Source organism: Drosophila ananassae, chromosome 2R (assembly GCF_017639315.1).
Source record: "Drosophila ananassae strain 14024-0371.13 chromosome 2R, ASM1763931v2, whole genome shotgun sequence".
Classification (NCBI taxonomy): domain Eukaryota; kingdom Metazoa; phylum Arthropoda; class Insecta; order Diptera; family Drosophilidae; genus Drosophila; species Drosophila ananassae.
In genome coordinates, this window is record NC_057928.1 from 17,782,317 (window position 1) to 17,808,022 (window position 25,706).

The 25,706-nt window shown below is 41.4% G+C and overlaps 1 protein-coding gene across 5 annotated transcripts in view; it reads right to left on the minus strand.

The window, feature by feature from the left end:
• LOC6493110 (DNA N6-methyl adenine demethylase) overlaps positions 1-25,706 on the minus strand; it is a 91,192-nt gene that overhangs the window by 20,103 nt on the left and 45,383 nt on the right. The window contains exon 6 of one of the 5 annotated variants that reach the window (XM_044714376.1): positions 362-409. The exons of the other annotated variants lie outside the window; for them this stretch is intronic. Within the exon in view, the coding sequence (XP_044570311.1) occupies positions 362-409 (48 nt within the window). The remainder of the gene's footprint in view (positions 1-361; positions 410-25,706) is intronic. 5 annotated transcript variants of the gene reach the window in all.

The window sequence follows — 25,706 nt, forward strand, 5'->3', positions numbered from 1 at the left end:
TATCTTGCCAAGTGACTGGAGAGTGGAGACTGGAGTAAGAGTGCGAGGACTGGGGGGAACTCGATTCCGGCCATGTGAGTTGGAGCGTATTAAGAGATACCCATGAATCACTCATACCTCCGATTCGGCCAGCTGGTTTTGGCCTTTCCTTCCCTCTCTCTGTCTCTCTGTGTCTCTCTTAGCCAGCTCTTTACTTTATTTATTTTGCGGAAATGTTTTCTTTTCCTCCAACCGTTTACACCAGAAACTCGTTTCGCTAATTGGCCCCAAAAACAAAGAGCACGATGCTTGCAGCAAAAAATGCGAAATAAATTGGCGACAGACATTAAGTGACTTGTCTTGTTAGCCCGATTCTCCTTACCAACCATCGATTTGGGTTAAGCCGAGCAGGCGAGTGTCCAGAACTTACCTGCAAAAGAAAGCGAAAAAAGGTGTTAATTGGTAAGAGTTGTAAGGTTTGTGGGCTAAGTGAAATTAATTAAAAAATGCTTATTAAAATTTAATGTTTGATTTTGGGGGGCTATTATAACGGTGGCCTCAATTTTAAGGAGGTTTTTCTCAGAAAAGTATTGGAATAAGTAAGAGATATATAGAGTAGTAGCAGTCATAAAGTAGTAGAATAGTTGTAGAAGATATACTTGTAAAAAATACTCTTTCTATATTACAGTTGGCCTTAATTTTAAGGGGGTTTGTCTCAGAAAAGTATTGGAGTTAGTAGAAGATATTAAGTACTAGTAGTAATAGTAATATAATGATACTTTTTTGGAAGATATAATTATGAACAATATTTTTTCTATATTTTTAAAGAATCGTATTTCGAAGAATTCTTATTAAAATTGGCCTAAATTTTAAGCAGTAGAAATATTAGTAAATATTTAAAGTAAATTAAGGAATAACTACCATTGATTTATGTAGAAGTTTTAAGGTATATCCCACGCAATTAAAAAAACTAAAAAGTCTGTTAAAAATTAGACTATTATTTTGAAGAGTTCTCCTAGACTAGGCCCGGGGCTACAATGTATCCCCCCCTTAATTACAGCAATTGATTGCAATTTATAGAAAAATACTCTCCGCAGTCGAAGGCCAGTTTCGGATCGAATCAGAACGGCATAAAGTGGAGTGAGCGGACAAAGGAGCAACCTGGGGTTAGTGGTTATCCTTGAAATAGTACAATGCCTGCTGTACCCCTCGGAGGCTGCGACGCCGGCAGAGGCAGGGGCAGTGGCAGAGGCAGAGGTGGAGGGCTCTGCTGCCAAGGTAAACACTGCTGCTCAGGTGAGGGAGTGCGAGGGAGAGGGCAAGACGGTGAGTGAGCAAGACGGCCAAGAAGGAGCGGGGCGGGGGGAGGGCCATCGGCGCATAAACAGGCTTTGGAACATTAAAAAAATGGGAAGAAGACAAACTGCTTTCAGATTGAGAATCAGATTCTTTCTTCTTCTCCTTTTGGATTCTTTTTCTTTTATATTTCTTTTTTTTCTTTTTTTTTTGCCTTGACTGTTTGCTCTTTGTTCGTTGGAAAAAATATATATAAAAAAAACAACAACAAGAGAGAACAACAACAACAAAACTCGATTAACTCGACATTAATTTTAATTCGACATTTGCTTCTTTCCTTACTTTACTTTTTTATTGTTTGTCTTAATTTTCTGTTTGTTTTCTTTTCTCCTTTTTGGTTTTTTTTTAAAGCCCATTTATGCGGAATTTCTTTCTGATTTTTAGACTCCCCCCAACCCCTCTGGGGCAATTAAATGCAGGGTTTTGTTTTAATTTCAACATTTTTCCTCTGCCTCTGCCAAAATGCAAAGTGTTTTCTTATTAAACGAGTTCTATTTCCGTTTTTGGCTTTAACGAGCCGTCCATAAATCATGGCCTTTCAAATAAATGTCAGTGGCTGTGAGAGTGTGTGTGTGTTGGCCGGAGAAGAGGCCATCAATGGAGCCATAAAAGCATATTTAAAAGCAATTCATATTTATATTAACGACTTCCCTTTTGGGAGCCCAAAGGAAATGCCCATTCTAATAAAAATCAATTGAGGAAAGTTACAAAGAAACTATCATTAATGCTTAAGACATAAGACTTAAAAAAATAAATAAAAATTGCGTCATTTGGAGGGAGAATCCCCGAAAGCACCTGCCTCGGTTCGTAGAAATTTTCCCCCCCATTTGGTGATATCTTTGGTTATATTTTATGGCTTCTCCTTGAAACTCCAACCATATCATACATCATACTACCAAAACAGAGTGCTCTTATCAGGGCCCAGAGTTGCCTTCAAGCGAATTGGTTTATGGCACCTTTTCCCTTATCAGTATCGGGAAAGAACTGGCAAGAAAAGGCTGTTTTTTTGGGGAAAAATCTGGACCAATTAATGCCTCACTCAATTAGTCGTTCAATGTCGATCTGAAAAGACATTTCATTAATGCCTCCAATGAGTGGCTCGCCGCCGGAAGTTGCCAATTACATTGACAATGTCAGTATAAAATTTCCTATCGAGGCATTTAATTAGATTTACTTAATGTCCGATGGGGCTTAAGGGCAAGGGCTCTCCTGGGAGGGCGCACAGATATTCCAATTCGAATTTCGAATACATGGGAATACGGCCTCGAGGGCCATAAATAACGATAATGCCTATAATTGCCAACAATTCATTATTATGGTAAGATAATTTGATATAAATGGAGTCTACGTGACCCCGACACAGCCTCGATTCCAGTCAAGAGCCGTGAGCCTCTCTCTTCTAGGCACTTCAGCCATGTTCGAATAAGAGATACATGTACTTTATTTCTTTTTTTTTATTTTTTTTTTTTGTAACCTCGGAATGCACAAAAAGTTAACAGCCAAGCGAAGAGCCTCTCAAGGTGTTGGTAGGGTTCTGGACCCTGCATCTTGGCCCGGCTCATGGACATTTTTATGGCCACAATTCGCTGCGGCCGATGAGCGAATCAATTATCCTTGGATCGTTTAACTGCACTTCTTGCCGGCCGCCTCTCGAAACTAATGGCAGTTTCTTAAGTGCCACTCCCTTCGGCTTGATTACCATTTTAAAGGCTCTGAGAGTTTAACTTATTGATTTTGGCATATTTTTCTTAGTAATTTACTTCATTTCCTTATTAATGGCACTTCCTGTCTGATGAGCTTCTTTTGCTACTTGTCTTCTTTAAGTTTATCATAACCTCAAAATTAAGAGAAAAGAGTGGAGAAAGGACTAGAGGAAGGTCCTTCTCTGAAAGTTTATCTTGTTGATTTTGGGATATTTTTCTTAGTAATTTACTTCATTTCCCGATTAATTCCCGACTTCCTGTCTGGGATTTTTGCTTTCCAATCATTTTATGACTTTTTCAGTCTTACTTTAATTAATTATAACCTCAAAACTTAAAGAAAAGAAAGGACTAGAAAAAGACTAGAATAAGGAAGACTAGAAGAAGGATTTTAGGATATTTTTCCAAATAATTTACATTATTCCCGATTAATTTCCTAATTTCTGTGTGTGATTTTTGATTGTCAATCATGTTATGATTGACTTTAACCTCAAAACTTAAGAAAGGAGTGAAAACAGGAGTAGAAAAAGACTAGAAGAAGGTCCTTAAACTCCTTAGTATTTTTTCATTATTTTTCTTGGATCTAATCAGTCTCCGAAAGTTTATTTTATGATTTTGGGATATTTTTCTTCCTTGGGACTTCCTGTCTGAACTTTTCCAGCCTCCTTTAAGTTAATTATAACCTCAAAAGTGTAAGAAAAAGAGTGAAAAAAGGACTAGAAAAAGACTAATAATATTTGAGGTAGTTTTACAGAAGAGCACTCCTAAGGTCCTTCCACTCCTTAGTCATTATTTTCGTTGGACTTAATCAAAAGGAATGCAAATGAAGAAACCATAAAGTTGAAAGTTTATTTGCACTGCCATTGCAATCTAGTGATTGTCACTTGAAGTTGTTGTTTTGTTTGCTTTTTTGTTGTCTCTGTTGCTTGTTGTCTGGCGATTGTTGTTTTTGGATTTTTTTTGGCATTAAATGAAAATTTATTTGGCTTGTCGGGTATGCGAAAATTGTTTCTCATGTGGAAACTATTTTGGCCAAAAAAGCAAGCACAAGAGAAGCAAAAATGAGAAAATGTAGGAAATGGTTGATTTAGTTGTTTCTGCAGCCGAAGGAAATGTGTCAATTAAATTTGAAGTCTGACAGCAGTTGGATATTGACTACAAAGTATCTCTCGGATGTATCTGTGGCACTCAATCTTACTGCCAGGCTGGCTGGCTGTCTGGTAGTCTCTTTTTTTTTTTTTGTGGCATCTCCTCTGGCAAATTGTACGTCTTCAATTTGTTGGCAATATTTGTGGAAAATAAAATTAAACTGCAGTTTAAACAAAGCAAAAATTAAAAGCAAATATTGCCAACAAAACGGAAAGGCTAAGAGAGAGTGGGCGGGGGGACACGACACATTTACATATGCAAACATGACATAAAATGTGGGGGGGGAAGTGGTGGCTGCGGGGGCGACTGCCACGCCCCTGCTGCCTTGAGTCTTGGGCCCCCATGCTGACTGGCTTTTCTTCGGCTCTCGCCTTGGCCGCTCTGCAGGAATTTTAATAAACGAATGTCAATATTTGGCCAACATAAAGCAGAAAATACAACGAGACTACGGCTCTCTCCGGTTGGAATCCGGACAATTGTAGTTGTGGAGGAGGAGGAGTACTGGGGGAGTGGCTCTGAAATTCCAAAAGTCAGATTTTGTGAGTCCTCTGGTGTTTGCTTAAATTTTTGTATATTTTCCGGGCTCTCTTATCTTCGATTTGGGCAATTCAATTAATCTGCAATTGAAATGCAATTGCTTGAACAGGTGTTGGAATCGATTAGTCGGAGCTCTGGCTCCCATGAGAGTTCAAGGACCTATTGGCAGACAGGACATTTTTTCAGTTATTTCATGTTTGATGTGTTTATTGACTTTTATTTAACCAAATGTATTTATAGAAGGGCTCTAGTTCTATTTACATTCATTTCAAGAATATATCTTCAAAAGTTATCTGGAAATGTAAGTCCAATTTCAGGTAAACCTCCAAGAAGAGTAGTTTCTTCGTGATAGTCGACATGGAATAAGCAAACAAGTAAACAAACGCCAGACCAGCACAGCCCTATCTATGTATCTGCGTATCTTTGTATCCGAGAGATAACTGCTGGAAGGCGAACATTGCCGAGTATGGATTACAAGGCAATCACCGAACACCTGAGCCAAGACGCTGATAAGGCTCTGCCCCTGCCACTAGCACCTCCTCCCCCTTACAGGCTTGTATCTACCGCCTCCCCCTCTCCGCCGTCTATCGAAAAACACACACTCGATAATCACAACAAGACAGCTGAAAGCTGAAAAGGATATGGCCGAGGAGCTCCGAAGAAGGGCCATCGAACTCCTCGCCCCATGCAGAGTATTTTTTTCAGACTCTATTTTCAGAGTCTAGGCTGCTTTATCAATTTGACGTTTTGACGTTGAGCGTTGAAAGTGCATTAAAGTAGCTGGCAGATGCATAGATACAAATGTATCTCGCCGGCACCAGCCTGCTTTTTGGCATTTTGCGTTCTATCCTGTATTCTATTGACACCTGACCCGATTCATGGTCACAGCCGATGACAAATTGTACTGAAGTCTAAAAAAAGGAAGATACACAGAACGAAATTCGCATCCACTTTGTACTGAAGAGATAAACAAATAGTGAGAAAATAAACTCTTTCTCCGTGTGTACTTGTTAGCGCTTTTGGCATTGTTTGTACACTATTCTGGCCCTCTCTTCTGCATACATAGTTTAGTTGGCTTTTTTGCCTTGCACGCTTTTTCGGTTTTTAGCCAAGTCATGGAGCCGCATTTCTCACATCACAAGTGGAGGACCAGAAGGCGGGGTGGACTGTCAGTTTGGCTTTCGAGACTCGGGCCATAGACTCGAGAGGGCCCAGACAGGATATGAAAAAGTGTCGGTGTATAATGGCAGGGTCTAAGACACAACAAACAAATACCAAAGTGCAAATAAAGATGGCAAAATGCACTTAAACTCGAGTGAACTCTCTGACTCTGCTGGCAAAAGCCAGAAAAAGAAAAAAAAAATAGTATTTCTCAACCCCTGCGAGTAATGCGAATAAAAATTAATTTATTCCAATTTCGTTGTGATATCATCCAGTTCCAGTACCCAGTACCATTAACTTTTCTCCGAACTCATCGTTAGGGGGAAAATTTCAAAAGGTGGTCGGTGAATTGCGATCGATTTTGGACTCTCGACTTCTCGAGGAGTGAGTCAGTGAGATTGTGGCCGCATTTTATGGGTTTTTATTTCTTTATAAACACTAGTTTATCGGCCGTGATAACAGCGGCTTGTTATCAGATTTATTGACTTTTTATTTTTAGTTGGAGTCACATGGCTCTTGATAAGTTCTTCCATAATTAAGTGGCTCAAATTTACTGCCAACCCTGTCAGCTTCTGTCACCTATTCGCAAAGTCTGCTAATGGGAGGACTACTGCCTCTATAAGGTCTACTGGCCCATAATAGCCGAAAGGCAGCGTAATAAATTTTAAATAATTACCTATTAAGGCTTTGCTTGGCCCGTTGTCTGTTATTCTGCTATGCATTCATGAATCATGGCTATATACACTAACATATATATATATTACTTTGTTTGTGCGGACTTTTGCGGCCATAATGGACTAAAGTCGAGGGGAAGAAGTTGAAAATGGCTCTCGAAATTGCTGTAATTTATGATGATGTCCTAGATTACATGAAAATTGTTTTCTTTCGATTACAGTACGAGCAACTACAGATACAGATATATATATACATTACTATCTATAGTGTATATATGTAGTTTCAAAATGCAGACATTTGTCAATGTAATTTAAGGCCTTTAAATTAAATATAAATATAATAAACGTGTAGCATAAATCCATGCGTGACAGTCTTGCCCCCGTCTGGCTGAGACTCGAAACTGGTTGCGACAACTTTCTACAGATACTTAGATACTGAGATACATCTGGCTGGCGGACTGGATGGCAGGCGGGGAAGAAACTAAAATCTAAACCAAATGCAAAAATAAACCTAAATATTTGAACTAACCTGGTTTCGTTTTAAAAAAGGCTTATACACTTTTAAAAATAAGTTATTTATTTAATTAACTAGACATGAAGTTTTCTCTTTGTGTATTTGTAAAGTTTCTAATATGTCTTGGGAAGTTAAGCAGTTGATTTACTGCCGCCAGTAAGTACTTTCTGTCTTTCTCCTAGAGTGTGTGGGTTTATCTGCCAGAACCTTGCCATGTGGGGGAGGGAGGAGGCTAAACTATCGCATTATTTATGAGTTTGTTGTGTTGTTGTGTGTGTGTGTGTGTGGGTCATGTTTGTTGCTTCACCCGACTCCGGTATCAGCTCATTACAATGATTTATATTGGGCACTAGATTAATGCCATTGTGAAAGTTGTAAACGCTCTGCTCTGCTCTCTATCTATATCTGTTTATTTTATACTATTTTAATAAAATTTTCCCCTTTCTAAAATTAGTTTTTGCGCAAAATGGCCTGCCAAGAAATACATTTTAAGAGCCAAATTATAGTCTCGAATGCAACAATTTGTTGGGCCGCCAAACTGACAGCATTTTAGAAGCAAGGCAAGGCTGTCGGTCCTCCGAGGGGGACTGACATTGTTGGAATTGCTAATTGAATTCGCCACGGCCCGGACACAAAGGCCTAATGAGCATTATTACGGCCAAGTCTCTTTTGATTTCTGGCGGGCCTAATTTGTTTATTTTTGCCCCCCGAAATTATCATTTTAATTATGCCAATTTACAAATTAACGATGGAGCATCTGCCGAAGAAAAAACAAGATTTCTGACTGTTATCTAACTGAAAGTGCAACTGCAACATGCAACGTGCAGCTGCGCCTCTAATGATCTGCACGAAGTAGACTTTAATTTATGTATAAATTTAATTTAATGCCGGAAAATACACAAAACTTCGCTTTCCTCTTCGCTGTTTTGTAATTTCGCCAAAAAAAAGCATAAAAAGCAGAAGCGAACAACAAACTTTTGGCCAAAATGTCAGGCATTCGTTTCAATTGTTCAAGTTTTTTTTGGACAACTCTTGTATTGATTGCCGCTCTTTGGTCTGGCTTTTATCAAAAAGTTTATGTAATTTTGTTTCAAGTTTCATATTTGTTTGATCAATTATATATATAGACTTTCTTTGTTGAATAATTGTATATCAAAAGTTAGATAAGAGCCTGGGAATCTGTTTTTTTGGAATCCTCATAAATTTCCCCCACAAATTAAAATAATGGCGAAATGAGCAGCAGTTTCTTTGTCCAAACTGATAGGGATTTATGGACCTACGGCCCAAGGTGAGAAACTATGCGAGTCCTTCGAGTCCTTCCTGGCAGAGAGCAGCTGCAATACCTGAGATTAATGAGGGTAGGATATGGAGGGGAATAAAAAAAGGGTTGATAAGGAATTTCGATTAAACCGAGCCCGAGGGTTAGATAACTTCCCCCCCTTCCTTGCTCTCGAATTCCTCAGAAAAAAAAAAAAAAAACAGCAGCGGCCTTAATGAGTTTGCCGGAGAGAGAGATCCTTGCGAGGACATGTGAACTTGATTGCCAAATTTGTTTTTTGGCCCTCATAATTGTTTGTATCTATGTGTGTTTTAAGTAAGCGAGTGTCTCGGGGAAGAGCCAAAGTTGAGAAATTGCGTATGTATGCAAAAGTTCTACATGGATTTATAAGCTGGGAAAAGTTTCGGCCAGGCTAGAAGTGCTACCAGGAGGGGAGGGGTTACAGGGGGGATGCCAAAGTTTTCTGCAGCATCGGAAAAAATTTATGACAGTTTGGGAAAAGTTTTTTGTTTTATTTTCTCGCTGCTCTCGCCGAAGAAGAACAAAAAATTACTAAAAACAAGAAAGTAGAAGACCTGGAGAAAGCATCACAAATTGAAGGCGTTCTTTACGTTCTGGGGCGTGGCAGCAAGTACAAATGCGAAAGAGACGGAGACGGAGACTGAGACTGAGTCGGAGAGAAAGCAACTTTTATGAATTGAATTGCATAAATCATGTGGGTAAAAGTTTTGCGTTCTCTTCTGGCGAGGAGGAGATGAGGAGGATTCTCAAGGTAGCGCCTAGGCCCTGCTAGGGAAATAAATTCAAAGAGACTGAACCGGGAGACACACACACGGAAATGCATGGCGCCCCTCGAAAGGGGGTACACCGGGCGTATACTTGATATGGTAATTTATTATGTTTTTATTGCCTTTTGTTGTGTGCGATGAGCCGAGCCGAGCCGGGCCGGGCTGCAGCCCTTGCCTGGTCATTAATCTTTGTTATGCCCGCTCGCTCGCACACACTCCGGCCCTCTCGCTCCGACGCGCCAGGACAGAGTTATCCTTTTTCGCCTTTGTGTTTGTGTGTGCAACTTGAGTCGCGGCCAAATACGCCATGCCACGCATAAATACGACACTATTTAAGGGCAAAGGCTATAACTGAAGGGGGTACATACATCTGATATTTTAATAGAGTGGCCAGGTATTGATAGTTTTGAAAGAATACTACATTTTTTATTAGTAGTTTTACAATATTTTTTAACCATTTTAAGAAGTCTATTCTTGGCTAAAATACTCTTCAAGCCCCCAGCAAAGCTCGAACCGGAATCGGAAGCTCAATAAATCAGGGCATCACTTAGTCGACTTTCCCCAACAAGACCATTACTTTCTTCCTGCTATTATTTGAGCGTGTGTGCGTGTATATGTATCTGTGTGTGCGTAACGAAAAAAAAAAACAAAAATTAAATTGCGCAGATAAATTTGCGCAACGCTAATAAATTAATATTTATGGTTGCCTGCCCAGCATAATTGTAATTCTGACTTCCTAGGCCGCCTCCCCAACGCTGTAATATTCGCCTGCGTTTTCAGTATTTCTGCATTTTTGTATTTTTACATTTCATGTTACTGTTTGCACATTTGGCTCTCGGCCATCGGAAATTAGTGCAATCCAACATTTCTGTCGCTAAATGTATCTTCAAGATGCGCATCATATAGACCTATATATATATATATACCCCCGATCTCGTTATTGTTGTTGTCTTTTGTGCGCCGTATTTTATCTCTCGAGTGTATATATATATGCTTTTTTGTGTTTACTTTTTTTTTCGCTGGTTTTTTATGCCGTGCCATTTCAGCGCGAAGCTCGGCAACAAAGCATAATAAAACTAATTGTCTGCGCTTCTCTCACACTCACACACACACACTAACACACACAAGCACACACACACAGATACAGTGGGGCAGATAGTTGCAAAGGGAGGGAGAAAGAGGAGAAAAGGAGGAGCAGACCACATGTTTGCCATTCTGAGTGTCTCCAGAGCTTTAAGAAGAATTCGAAGGACCTTTCGGAGAGAGACACAGTTTTTAACCAAACTTTGATTAAAAATTAAAATTAAAATCCTTAATTTCTGACAGAATATTTATTTTCCTCCTCCGTGGCTTTGCTTCTTCCTTTGGGGCTCTTTTCTTGCCACACAATGTGTCGCGCGGCTGAGTAACTAAAATTTATGCGACCCGCCATTTTGCATTAGCCTCCCGCTCCCCGCCCCCCACTCCCCTGCCACCCTGCCCCACACAAAGGAAAAAATGTGCTGGGGAGCTGCACTTTTTTGTTGCAACTGCAACTGCAACAATAGTTGCAATTTCTCTTCATTAGATTTCTGCTGCCCGATAAGGAAATCTACCTCAGGTCAGATCTTTGGCTGGAATCTGCTTCGATTGGAATTTCGCGAATTGTCTGGAAGGTATTCGAACTAGGACATTCGGAACTCGGGTCGGGAAGGAATGTATCTTGACTTCAAATCTTGAAAATATTTTACAATATTTCGCAACAATTTTTACATGCCATTTCGCAACCAGTTTTCCACCAAAAAAAGTAAATCCAATTTCTCGCTTCGCTGGCAGCAATGTTGCATCTTTAGCTTTTTTGCGCGGTGCATGCTTCATCGACGTCATGCAACGTGTGTTGTATCTTCGCAAAGTAAAAGATACAAAGTGTATCTGGTTTTTTTTGGGGCTTTTTCAAGCGGGAAGCGGGAAACTTAATTAATTCATTAAAAATGTAGGAATTGCATGCTTTGCTCGCTTTAAGCAAATGAATTATTAATAGAAATAAGCTGGCCCGGAATGGGGGTAAAGTATCTGTATCTGTATCTAAAGTATTTATTCATAAAAAGGTTCTCCCGGATGTCAGGCAGTTCTTTCTGAGATTTTTGCAAGTGTAAGTGTTTTTGTAATCTTTTCTTGATTTCGTTTATTTGTTCTAAGTTTTGCCTTTTCTTGATTCTGATTCTGATTCTTTTTTTCTTTCATTTATCTTGTCTTCAATTCAATTTCGATTCGTTACGCTTCGATTTTAATGCAAAAAAGCTGTTGCTGTTTCTGTTTCGGTTTGATTTATTTGTTCTGAGACTCTGGAGTACATTTATTGATTATATCGTCTCGAAACTGTGAGTATCTGAGTGATTGGAGTTCCATGACAGACAGAAAGCTAGTGACCCTCCCACAAGAAACGATAGAAGAAAAAAAATAAACAAATCTCGACCTCCCACTTATTGAAAACAAAGTTTTCGGAGTCACGACCCGGAGTGACTCTTGATATTTCTGGGAATGAAATTTTAATTACAAAACTTGAATTAAATTCTATTTTATAATGCGTTTCGAATTTCCCAGGGGTAGGGGCTGCCCAGCCCCTTTTCTGGGGTGGTGCTGGTGGTGGTGGTTGTATTTAAAACTCAATCAATAATATCTGGCCGTGATTGATGCATCTTTCGTCACTGAATCGAATTCGAAATTCGAATCGTCATTGGAGATCACTTACTTTTAATCACGTTTCTGCTTAAAGCTGTTGGGAATTGTAATGTCGCTCAATCTCAATCTCAATCTCAATCTCAATCTCCTTTATGGCAAGTGGCAAGTCTAGGTTCGATTTGGATTTGGTTTTGGATTTGGATTTGCGTTTGAGTTTTAGGTCTTCGCAATTCGCAGTTCGCAATTTGATTTTGGCTCTCTTATCGGGTTTGGTTCTTGAGTTATTAATATACGTTTTTATGGCTGTTGTTGTTATTTTAGAAATAGATTGCACGGAATTATCAGATTTGTTATTTTTTATTTACTTTTTTTTTTTTTTTATTATCCTACTACGTATTCATTGAATATTTATATATAATTAGATCTGCGGCCACACAACACAATTAAACAATTAAATTGTTTATGATGATTGCTATTTACACAATTATTTCTTATTTACTTTTAGTTATTAGAGCTTGTGATATATATTGTTGGACAATTTGTGTTTAGTATTTATTTATTTTCAGCCAGCAATGATGATGATGATGATGACGTTGGTGTTGTTTTTGCTTCTATTTGGCTGTGCACTTGGAATGACATTTTGAATTTGATTTCAAAGCGCGCGCAAAAAATTGAATTTATTATTACTATCTGCTGCCTCCCTATTACCTTCTCTGTTTTCTATATTATTTATTTGCTTATTTTTGTTGTCACTTGTTATGCGGCTGATAACGAAATCACATTTTTCAATTGGCAACTGCCCCAAATTTCATTAGTTGCTCGTGTTTGTTATCTTCTCGTGGGTGGTGTTGTTGCTGTTGTTGTTGTTGTTATTGTTGCATCAACGGAAATAAACAATCAATTTTAGTTAAAGAATTTAAGCACACACACACACACTCAGATACAACCACAACCTCATGGATACACTGCCTCACACACTCACAGCTCACTTGGGGGGACTTTTTTTTTTATTATTTTTCTTTTAATTTTTTTGTGAATTTGTTTGGATACGATTTGGCGCTCCTAATGCATTTCTTCGGCATTTGTATCTTTCAGATGCTTCGAGTGACGCGGGGGGTGGTGGGTGGTGGTGGTGGTGTTACTAATGAGCCGCTCCGTAACCGCTGAGTAGCTGCTGCTGCTGCTGCCGCTGCGACGTTTCACGTTACGTCCTCGAGGAATCGCGTTTACAGAATGAATCTGAATCTGAACGTGGAGTGTAAGCAGCGTAAAAGATACAGATACGACGGCAACGGCTACGGCGGCGACGGCGGCGGCGACAGCGAAGTTGGCGCTGCGTCTTTGAGTGTGAGTGTGTGAGGTCTCGTTCGGCCGTGGTGAGAGTGTGAGTGAGAGCAGGGCTCTGTGCGAGTGTGAGGAAATTGGTGGTGGTGGTGGGGATGGAGCCGAGAGCGCATGCGAGCGCCAGCCGAGAGAGCCGAAGAAACGGCAGCAACAAAAAACGTGTTTGCCGCCATTATGGCGCTCGCTCTTGCGCTCTCTCTAACGCTCCCCATCTCTCTCGCCGGTTGGCAGCGCTGCCGCTGCCGACTGCGCTGTCTGGTGCAAGTGTATGGGTGTATCTGTGTGTGCATGTTGCTACGGAAAAAAGGTAGTAAAAAATAACTGCGGTAAACCGAAAAAGGCACAAAAAAGCGGGGAACGACCGAAAAGAAAACAAAAACTGAAAACGAAAACGGGAGGAAATCCACCTCCCTCAAGCCATTACCACCCCACCCACTCCGCCACCCCCTCGGCCAAACAAATAAAATTCGCAAGTTCTTTTCAATTTCTTTTCTGCATTTTGGCGAAATGTGCAAAGTCTTGGGAATTGGCCGTCTGATAACTGATCTCTGGGTTCTATTTTGGTTTTGTATCTTTGTTGCATATTTCTAGGCTACTTACAGCGTATTCTGGATGTGAAATGCATCTTGATAAGCAGTTACTTACCTGCAAAGAAAAAGATACAAGGTGTTAGATAAGGTTTTGAAATGGTATTTGGATCGTCTATTCCTTAAAATCGAGCATTTATCCATAGGGTAGAATACAAGAATTTAATGTTTCAGATTTAATATTTCTTAAGGTCTAAAATAAAATAAATAAAATTCGGTATATTCTATTTAAGTATTCTTGGAAGTGGCTTCATTTTTCTCCAAATTTAAATAAATGAATACGAAATAATTGTCCTTAATAGATCCTCTATATATTTCCTAAAAGCGACCATTTATTCATAGGACAAATGCTGATTGGATGCGTCTTAAGCACAAAATGGACTAGTAATTCCCTGGAATCAAGATCGAGTGCCTTTGAATTAACGCTGAAATGGGAGCTCCAAATGGGAAACTTTATATTGTGCCATTTATATTGATTTTGAGTTTCGGCTCGGGCTTGGGCTTGGGCTTTGGGTTTTGGGTGGGCTATATCGTTATGGCAGCTGGGACGATGATCAAACTCAATTTAAATTGGTTTCCTTGAATTGCCATTCCCCCACCCCTCACCTCCCAACAGTTTGCAACTTCCACGGCACAGCCCCCTCTCCTGCCCCCTCTCTGGCTTCTATCTCTCTTTGTGGCAGAGTTTTTGTTTTGCTTTTGCTCTTTTGCCACGCAACTCATTTTGAAAAAACTTTAGCCGGCAATATTTCATGCCACCCATTAAGTTAGCCTCCCACAACTTCCCTCGCTTGCCCCTCGCTCTTCTTCTCCTGCAGGCAATTTCCGCCCCCTCGTGCACACACAGATACTCCAATACGCGTGTGTGTGTGTGTGAGAGAGTGGAGTGAAAAAGTGGCTTCATTACAAATTTCAATTTTGTTTTATTATTATTTTGCCCGCCATTTACTTTTCTTTTTATTACTATTATTATTATTATTATTTTTATTTTGAAAAGTTACTTGGCTTGCAGATGTCTTGCATTTATTTATTTTCTTTTGGATTTTCCTTTTTTCTTTACGTTTCTTGGATTTTTTGTGGCATTTTCTTTGTGGCATTTGTTTTCTTGCCCATTTTTTTTTTCGATTTTCGCCTTTGTTATCTCCACTGGCTGCCTCATAAGTATTTTCTTCTGTTTCTTGCTTTTGTTGTTTTGCAGTTTCCATTTTAGCGCATCGTTCTAAAATTCCACCTTGCCGCCCCCACCTAGGACCCTCTCCAAGTGTCTGTGTCTGCCCAAAATACACATCATATCTAAAATTGAGAATCTTTTAGATATTCTACATTCCTTTTACATTCATTTTTTAATATATATTTTTAAAAATATTTTTATTTTAGCTTAAGTTAGTTTTTTCTTTATTTTTCGATAGTGCTGCCACCATCATCGACCTCTTTTCTACTGCTGCATTTTCGATGATAAGGGGGTGCCACAGGACGGCGAGTGGGAGTTTGTGTGTGTGCTTAGGGGGTGGTGGTGGGCGGCGAGAGGGTGGCTCAGTTTGGGGCCACAGCATATGCCGGCTTCTTCTTCTTCCGCTGCTGCGGTCTCCACTCCTTCTTCTTCTTCTTCTTCATGGTCTTCTTGCTCTTCGGCGAGCAACAACAAAAACAAAACTGCAACGCGCGCCTCTCACACACACACACTCACACACATGGCGGTGTCGCAGAGCGGGAGAGCGAAAATAGCAGTCAATAAAAGCAGCAACAACAATCGACAAGCCTTTGGGGTCATTATTCTCTTCGAGTCGCATGTTATTGCTGTTGCTGTTGCTGCTGCAGCTAGCCTTGGTGGTTGCTGCTGCGCTCACACACACACACATCCAAACACATGCTCAAGTTGGGGGGACTGCACACACACAGACAAACACCCACTCTCTTTCACTCGTTCACTCGCTCGCTCTCGCAGCTTGTTGTGCCTCTCCAAACAATGTAATAAAATTCAATTATTCTCGTGTGCGTCTTGCACTTTGTTTCGTCTTTTGTCTGCCTCTGTGTGTGTGTGTGTGTGTGTTGGTGTGAGTGCTGCGCGTATTTCGCGAATATCGCCGCAAAATGCCAAAAGCAAAAAGTACAGGCAACAAGGCTCTTGGTTTGTGGGGCTAGAGGGGGGCCGAGGGGGCATGTGGAGCCCAACAACAACATGTCTGGCCTCCTGCGCCACCAACGCACACACACACTCACACACACACAGATACAAGTGCACCTCGTGCTCTTGCACTTTCTTAGTCTCAACAGTGGGCAAAAGTGATCTGGCCGAAGTCAAGATCTGTTTCAGATGATCTTTCAATATCAATTTCATATTTTAGGCCAAAAAATGACTTCCGGTGCCTTGAAGTAGGCAACACATTTTGATCTTCTCACTAAAACAATGTTATGATCATCATTGATTGGAAGAACTTCAAGAGTAAGAATAACTTATTTTATTTGCGATGTCCTCTCCACTTTGGAGCCCATAGTACCCCATCGGAAAGCAGCTGCTTTTAGTTCTCCTCCTTCTTCTACTTCTGCTGCCGCCGTCGCTGCTCTGCCGCCGTCGATGCCGCTGCATTTTGGCGTTGGCGTTCTTTTTGCGCTTTGCCTTTTGCCTTTTCCTTCATATGCCCCCCGCCCTCGCCCTGGCCCTATCCTCATCCCCATCCTCATCCCCATCTCAGCCTTCGCTGTCTCTGTCTCTGTTGGTCGTCTTTGTTGTCTCGTCTGCATTACTCCTGGCCTTGTTGTTGTTGTTGTTTTTAGCCCTTTGCTGCGCATTTTGCATAAGCAGCCTCATCTCCCCCTCCCACTATTCCTTCTCCTTATTTTGTGTTGCCAATTTTCTTATTTTGTTAATTTTGTCTCTTGTTTATTTGTGGATTTTTGTTGTTTTCGCGATTTTTTGGGGGCTGCTTGCAGTCTTCTTCTTAGCAGGCCCCATTTCTTCCGCACCCATGGGGGGAAGAGTTAATGCATCTGCTCTCTCTCACTCGCTGTGGCCTCTCTCCGTGGTCCTCTCACACTCTCCGTGGGGCGCATGCGTTGCATTGATTGTTTTTGTAATGTAGAAGCGTTGTAAGCCGCTTTCCCCCTTTCACCCCACCACCCCACACCCTTGCCCCCACAGCCACCCACCGATCCGCAAAGTCCAACTTTGCTTTTTGTCTCTTCAGTTTCAAGGCTCTCCCCCTTCGCCGGCCACCCCTTTCACCTTTTTTTTTTTTTTCTTATTTTTTTGGCCAACCTCAACTTTTATTTCCCCCAAAAAATAGTGGGAAGGAACAGAAATAAAGCAAATGCAAAGCAGCTTGCTTGCAGTCTTGCTGCTGACGTCGCTGCCCGCTGCCCGCAGCCCCGGCGTCAAAGCAGACGTCAGCGTCGAAGCCTGCAGCGTATTTTGTAAATTACATTTCCGGCAATAAATTTGCATACCTCTGGCATCTTCTAAATTGCTATCGTTTGTTAAAAGCGCCACCCAAAATTTTCACTCAGTCGAGCCACCACCCTCCCTGGCTTATGGTTGGGGGTGGAAGTGGTAGTGGTACTGGTGGGTGGGGGAGTGGATGGGGGAGTGGGTGCCCCTTGCCACCCTCGAACATTCTTCGAAAAATTCCTAACCTGAGCCGCACCTTCTTTTCATCAAATATTGGAAATGGAATACACGGAAAAACTTTCCCTTATATCCTTTCCTCCAAGGAGTGGAATAAACTCTTTAAACTACCACCTTATTCCTCTCAGTGTAGTTACATTTTTGTGGGGGAATAAATAACACCGAAGGTGGTTCAAAAATCGAGGGGTTGGGGGTTGAAAGAAGGGCGAATGAGTTCCAAGGGGTGACTTCTGCCCTTCTTCCTGTCTCTATCTCTATCTCTACCTCTAGATCTATCTGTATCCTTGGATAAATACGATATTGATTGTCCTGCAATTAGAAAAGTTCTCGGCAGAATCGACTTTCACTGCTTCACGGCTCGGTTCAAGGATATGCAGGATATCCTGTGGATACCAAGAATTCGCCTCCTGAAACTTTGCCCCAACAACAGGTTGTTGCATTTCAAATACGTGACGTCCACATAGTTGGAGTTGTTGTTGCTGCTACTGCTGCTGCTGCTGCTTTGAACTTGCATTACACGTATCCGCTGGAGAACCACTGGTGGGGCATGGTAGGTGGCAGGCAGGGAGTGGTCTCAGTGTCGGTGGTGCCAACACGCTTATATAGGTCGACAAACTTTCTGGCACGCTCCTTGTTGTTGCTCTTGTTGCACTCGCGCTGCTGCTGCATAAAAATTCAAATTTTCGCGAGTGGCCAAAAGCCAAAGCAACATTGGGTAGAGGAGTTTGAAGAGGCCGACTAGCTGATACCCTAACATTTTTGAAAATAAATATATGAAAAATTAAATAATAGTATAAAGTTTGGAAGGTATATTTTTAGGAACTCTCCAAGATCTCTAGTAGCTAGTAACTAACGAGTAACTAGAAAATAAAAAGTAACTTGTAACTAGTAACTGTTTACTAGTAACAAGTAACTAGTAAAGTTTGAAAAGTATATTTTTAAGAACTCTCGAAGATCTCTAGTAGCTATTTGCTAACGAGTAAATAGATAATAGAAAGTAACTAGTAAATAGTAACTAGTAACTGTTAACTAGCAACTAGTAACTGACAATATGAATCTAACAGGGACACTCTAGCTCTAAATAGTAACTAACGAGTAACTAGTAACTCGTAACTAGTAACTAGCAAACTATATCTGCTAGAAACACTCTAGCTTCTCCTTCATCACCAGCCTGAAACTCCCTCTCCTACCCATTACTGGTCTGGACTGAAAATAAAAGTGCAAATGTCCTCGCCGGGACAGCCGGGAAATTGGACAAGGTTTTAGCGCGGGTCTGAACCGAAAACAGAAGCCCCAGCAGGTCACAGAGTCGGTTGCATTCCCGCGGCACCAGCTACAACACAAAAAATGGCTAAAAAAAAAGTAAGAAAAACGTTTGGCCCAAAAAACGTTTCTCTTTCGATGGCCGAACTTCTTTTTTATGGGCCTTGCTGCACCACGCGGCGTATGAGTGATGCTCTCCACTGCGTATGCGTTTGTAACAGTATGTATGTATGAGTGTATGTGTGTGTGAATGAATCTGTGAGATGCATTCCCACTGGGAGTGCGGGTGTGGGTGTGGGTGGAGCGTGGAGCGTGCTAGTGCATGTGTGTGCGTGTTCATTCATGCGCTAGACGAGCGAAATCAATCGGCAGGTGCTTTGTTTTGTGATTTCGCGTCCTCGCGAATTTTTGTTTGCCGATAGTTTTGACCTCGTTTCAACCCGGTTTCCTGTTTTTGCTTACCATGTTGCCATGCCGATTGCATGCGTAATTGATGGCCGGCCCGGCTCTGGTCCCGGCTCCGGCTACACAGCTGACATTTGTTTATAAATACGACAACAAAAGGCAAAAAACAAAAAAAAAACGCAAACAACAAAAATAGAAAGGAAAAAATACGTCACGCAAAAATGCCGCTTGGCGGGCGCCATGGTAACCTGGAGGAGGCAACCAAGAGGTGACCACCCACAAGCATTCATTCATAACAGTTTTCCCACTGCTGTCGCTTTTTTATGTACAACTTTCAAGTTCATAATGTCAACCTTCACACATACAGCCACACCACCACCCCCCCTCTCACACACACACACACTCATAGGAGAAGGAAAAGCGTGAAACGTTTAGCTGGCAGGTTGGCGGTCTCCCGGTCTCCCGGTCCCAGAGTCCCAGACACGAGATTCCCGGACTCCTTTGTGCCAGGAGTCGGTTCTTTTTACTTTCGCACGCGCTGCCATGACGTTGCATCTACATCCTGGCCGGAAAATCCTTGCCGCGCCACACCCGCCGTTGATGAGAAACTTTATTTCTTCTTCTTCTTTCATTTCGGGTTGCAACAATTGTTTTCTGTTTGTTTCTTCGCCTTCTTTGTTATGCAATTTCTTTGGGGCGACAAGAAGTTTCTTGTCTGCACCGGAAGTTGCCACTTAAAGGACAAAAAGTTGACAAGTTTGTGCCTGTTTCTCTACAGCTTGCCACAGAAAAGTTGGCAGGTAATTGAAGGCCGTGGCTGATTAACAAATTGCAATCCTTGAGGTTCATTGACATGTCCTGTCATGCTAAAAATAGAAATCAAAACAAGCCAACTTTTCGCCAAGCCAAAAAGCGGATGAAAATCGGGTTTCCTGGGAGACGCGCCCAGCAGGACAGCTGGGCTAAGAGAGAGCGGAGGAAAAGCTATCCGAGAAGGCGGAAAAAATCGATATGCCTCAGACAGAGACAGCAGCCGCGCGCTGAAATGTTGAAAGTTGGAAAGCTGGGGGTTGCCAGCCAGCCAGCAAGGGTAGCAAAATGTTGTGCAAACTCACGCGGCACATACACATCCATATATCCTTTTATATGTGTGTGTGTGTGGGAGGGTGTATGTGTATGTATGTGGACGCCTCGTCATGTCAACGTCGTCGACGTCGTCGTCGGCTTCGTGGCCCTTTTTGGCACTTACTTTCATCGGCATTTGCGCTTTGGCTCCGACTTCGGCTGGCGCTTCGCTGCCTTTTCCGCACTTCCTCGTTTTGCGGCGTTACTTCCGCTTGCCGTTCTCTTCCGTGCGTCCGTGCTTCCGTTATTCCGTTCTTCCGTTTCTCCGTTTTCCTTTGCCAGGAATTTCCTTGCGCTTCAGCCCTTCCCTCTCGTGAGTTTGCGCTCAATTTTCGCTATTTTCTCGCCATTCCTGCCTTCTTCCACGCTTTCTTGCACTGATTTTGCGCCTTTGTCTCTGGCTTCTTCCATTTTCGTTATTGCCAATTTCGATGGGGCTTGCGATTTTCCAAAAATTACGGTAATTACTTTTTCCAACCAGGGTCCAAAAGGTTAAAGGTTAAGATTGGGCACTAAGGTCTCAAAAAAGGTATCCTTGTCGATAAGAAATATTATATTTTTTTAAGAATTTTAAAACTTTTCATGGCTGGAGTAAACGTGCCTTGTTTTTGGCTTTTTGTTTTTATCTGGGGTCCTTTTTATTTCGCTTCAGTTCCTTCCTGTTCCTGTTCACCCTCTACCCTCCACCCTCCACCGACGACCCTCTGCCTTCCGCTTCCTTGCTTTTCCATTTTCCTCTTCCGCCGCACACATTCCTGTGGCTTAAATTGCTCTTATTGTTCGCTTTTTGCGATCCTGGGGGTGACTTGGTCTTCTTCTTCTTCTTTTTCTTCCCGGCCGTCCTCTCACGTCCTTCCTTCCTTCACAGCCGCCATGGCGTATACGTAATTTTATTACATCAAATGTTTTACAGACACTTCTCGCTCTTCTCATCTCTTCTCTTCTCGCAGGGCTTCCACGTTTCTCTCTTGGCCCAGCGCCGCTGCCGTCGTCGCAGCCTCGGCTGGCGTCGCCGTAGCTGCGGTTGGCGGCGGCGACGACGTCGTTGTTCTGTCTGCTTCTTCTTCCTGTTCTTAATTGAAATTTGCGGCTTGCATCAATATTTGCTTTTTCCTTGTGTTTTCCACGTTATTAAAAACCTTGTGCAAGTTTTCTTTTTTCTCCTCATCTTCTCTTTTTTTTATTTTCTCTGTTCTGTTTTTTTTTTTTTGTATTGTTTCTGTCTTTGTTTTTGCTACAATATTATATTGCAGGAGGGGCTGAATGTGTGTAAGTGTGTGTGCAAGAATGTAGTGGCAGGACCTTATCCTTTCTCTCTGCAAGTTCTGTAGTTTTCTTCAATTTGTTTCATACATTGCCTGGATATCTCATTAAAGTTTTATGAATTTAATTCTTAATTGATTAAAAAATGCATTTTTTTGAGAGAGTCCTTTTGAGGACTCTTCTTAAGGGCTAACATCTAAATCCTCTTATGGAATAGGTCCTGTATCGCTTTAACTGAAAGTGCTTGTATTTTCACACATCATTTCCTGGCCAAAATGCATTTCAGACAATCCGAAGGAGGGGGAGGGCTCTGTCTGAAATTATGCCTAATTGAAAATGCATTTTAAAGCAGTTGCCAGGCGACTGGTGGGACGTTCTATTCGAGCCACTCCTCGGCAATGCCACGGCCAAGGGAGCCCAGCTTCCTTTCGCAATAATTGCCATTGCCCCAAACACCACACCCCCCGCCTAGCCCGCCTAGCCCGCCTAGCCCGCCCGCCTGTCTGGCAGTCGAGAGAGAGGAGCCGAAGGCTGCAAGCTGAAGGCTGCCACTGAAGGCCGCATTCTGAACACTCCAACTTCGAAGGACACGGAGAGAAATATATATAAATTATTATTATATAAAATAAAAAATAATATAATTATTATATAAATATAATTATTATTATTATAGCTGTTACTATTATCAGATTTTATATAATTATTTTCTAATAAAATAGTAAGATAATTATTTTCGAGTGCATCCTTTTTTGCTCCAGCATCATCAGCTCCATCTGGCTGCTGCATTCTGCATGGGGGAATTTGCAACTGAAATGCATTAATCAATCATTCATTAAATCAATCAATCAATTTATGTATTCCTCGCGGTTTTTTTCACTCGCTCGCTCGCACTCGCTGGCTGGCACTCCCCCGCTCTCCTTCCGGAGCGCTTTGTTGTTTAGCTTGAGCGTTTTGCCAGCCTTTGATTGATTGCCATTAATAACTCATTTTTTGCCCTCTCCATTGTTTCTGGCTTTTGATTTTTTGCCTCGAAATTTATTTGTTTTGCTCGCTGTGCTGTGGAGTTGAGACGCTTTTGATGAGTGTCCTGGGCCTGGGTCGGGGGTGGAAAACTATGGAGTTGCCAACGGTAATTGGACAGGGACCTGGGGATCTCTCTCTTAATGCTCTGTGAGTTCCATTTGAAAAGGACTATTCTTCGAGTCGATAAGGAAGGCTCTGGCTGTTGCCTTTGAAATGTAACGGCTTTAAGTAATTACCAAGTCCTTTGAAATGTTAAAACAAAGTAAATTCCTTCAGACTTTCATTTGGCGGGAATTGAAAAATTTAAAATTTCCATCCATAATGCCGCCGTAATGAAAGCCCTTCCTCGCAATGAGTCCTTCTTTGTGCATGTTCGTGCATGTAAAGCAATTTGCTCCTGAATTCGGTAAATAAATTTTGCCACTTATTTGCATATTTCAGTATCTCTCGCTCTCTCTTTCTTGCCTGATTGTGCTGCTCTGCTCTCCAGGATGCTACGTTAAGGATGCGCAGAATGTCCTGCGGCAGGTCTTTACAGCAAAAGGATGCATTGTAAATGTAAAATATGTGATTGGAATGCATTAAAATGTTAAAGAATGCATTATTGACCTTTCTTAATATGAATTTTAATTTTTTGCTATAATTCCCAAGCAGTTCTAGCAGAACAATCTAGTAATCAATCTTATTTTTCAATTACTTACTGTTCCTACCAAAATGGCTTTTTGCGAAAGTGGAAACTTACCTAGAACGAGAAGAAGCAATTAAGATAATGATTAGTCAAATGCAAGAAATGGAGCCAGATGGAACTAATTTCGAATCAGAGACGGGGCGGGGTGGGGTGAGTCGATCGAGGGGGTGGCTGGCTAAGAGGGAGGAGGGAAAAACATCGCCCGAGTGGAGCGACAGGTAGTTTAATTTATGTGAATGCTCCTCGACGCTCTCCCACTCTTGGCCATATTCTTTTTTCCTCTTTGGGCTTTTTTTCTTTTTGTTTCGTCCGCCTGTTTCGTCGTTCCCTGCCATTATGCTGCGTCGTTTTAATGGCCAGAAAGAGCAGAAAATGGCAAAAAGGAACAAAAATACAAAAACAAGTCACGAGCTCCAACAATGGCGATGCCGACGGCCGTGGCAAGAAGAAGAAGAAGAAGCAGCCGCTGCCACAGCAGAAGCAGCAGCAGCAGCAGCGTCAGCGCGGCAGCGGCAGAAAAAAAAGGATAAAAGGCAAATAAATAAATAAATAAACATTTTTCGCCAGAGCAAAGCGCAACAAAAACAATTTCGTCTGCGAAGTTGGCCCAAAAGGAGAATAACAAAAATTATGCGCTCTAAAAATAAAACGAAATCAAACCAAACCCCCAGTTAAAAAATAAAAAAAAAAACCCTAGCACGAGATGGTCACAAAAATATAAAAAAAAAAAAAACGTGACCGCGCATTTTTCAATGTCAGACGAAAAGGTTTCCATTGCTCCGTTGATTACTTGAACTTTTTATTTGTTTTTTTTTCTACCCAAGTGACAGGCTGTTATATAAGCAAGATCCATAGTAATATTCCCCCCATATACCATATACCATATAGAGCCAACTACCTCCGATATAACTCAACCAAAAACTGGGGTTCGAAAAAAGAAATCCTTTTCAAATATCTCATGTGTAAGGAAATTGTTGTTTGTGTTCGGTTGGATATTATTTTTTGTGTTCCAGCCATAAAGAATTTACGCTACATAAAATTTAATAATTTCATTTTTTATAGTCGCTCGCACACACACTAACACACACATATATGGTTAGCCCTATCGACTTGTCTGCCATTTTGTGAGTGTGGACTGAATTATAGCATACTTTTAGGCGTGTGCCAGGGCAGGCGCATTATTTCAGCTTTTATGGCTTACATAACGAGCCAAGCGGAAATAGAGAAAGAAAGACCAAAAAATATGTAAGCCGGAGATGCGATGGTGTTGGAGATGGAGGGGGGAAAGTTGAGAAAGCTGTTGAGGGGCAAGAGTGAAAATTGGTTTCCAGCAAACGCGGCCAAAGGAAAGTTAATACACCCTATTACTATAATGGCAGGGTGTAGAAATTCCGTGCAGCTCGAATAATACTAAAAATTTATCGCTTTGTATACTACTATTTTTTCTAGATTTAATAGGCCAAGAAAACATAAGAATGTGGAATATTTTCCTAAAATACATTGTTCTATTGTTGTCCTTAGAAGTTCCTAAGTTTATATTAGGGTTTCAGGAATTGTTCAGGAAATATAAGAAACAAGATCTTATGTTAGTATTCTTATAGAGAGAGTTTTGGGATAGTTCCATCTTAATTATTATTATTATTAGATACTAGATATTATTAGATTTAAGATCATTCTTATAAAGTTATTCAAAAGTTATGTTAAAAATCATTCTTATAAAAGATATCCTTATAATATCTGGGAGTTCTAGGGAGTGAGAGTGAGAAAATAGATCCATAGATCATAGGATTATAAGATCTTAAATCTCATAGACCTTTAAATTAGTACCATAATAATTCCCAACCAGACTCTTCTTTTATAATTCTCCCCATCCCACCAATTGCAATTTATGAAAGTCTATCTATGTTGGCCATTTTCTCTGATCCCCTTTGGCTTAAAGCACATTTTTCCACTAGCCCCTCTACCCGGCCCCCATTATTCTCCTTCCCATCTCGTTTGCGTTCTTTATTTTGCCGTGTTGCTCTTTTTGCGTTAATATTTCACTAATGGCATTGGCTGGCGAAATTGCATTACGCTCAAGTTGACTCATTTTAATTGAATTTTAACTTCAGTTCGAAATTGAATTACGTGCCATGGGCCAAGACAGGGGACGGGGGGGAGGTGCCACGGCGGTAGGATATACGCTGTGGGTGTGGCCATGTGTGTGGGGGTGTGGGTGTGGGTGTGGGTGGACGTTGGCGAAAATACTCCGCTGTTAGTAATGAAAATTCAGGGCGCGATCTGGGAGAACGAAAAACGAGAAATTGCATTAAGTCAGTTGCCATCATTTTGGCCCAAAATGAATGCCGGTCCCTTGGAGCGCTTAAACGCATCCCCCCATGCAGCACCACCCCTTTCGTGCCCCTAAATACCGTATTCGTGCCGGAAAGTTACCAAATTCACTTTCGTTTTGAGTGGACAGTCCTAGAGCTAAAATTCTTCACAAAAAAAAAACAAAACCAAAAAGTTTTCATTATTCTGCACTTAATTAAAAACACGCGCGTATCCATTAAAAAAAGCCTGGCAAATATGAGACTTTAAGCCATGGT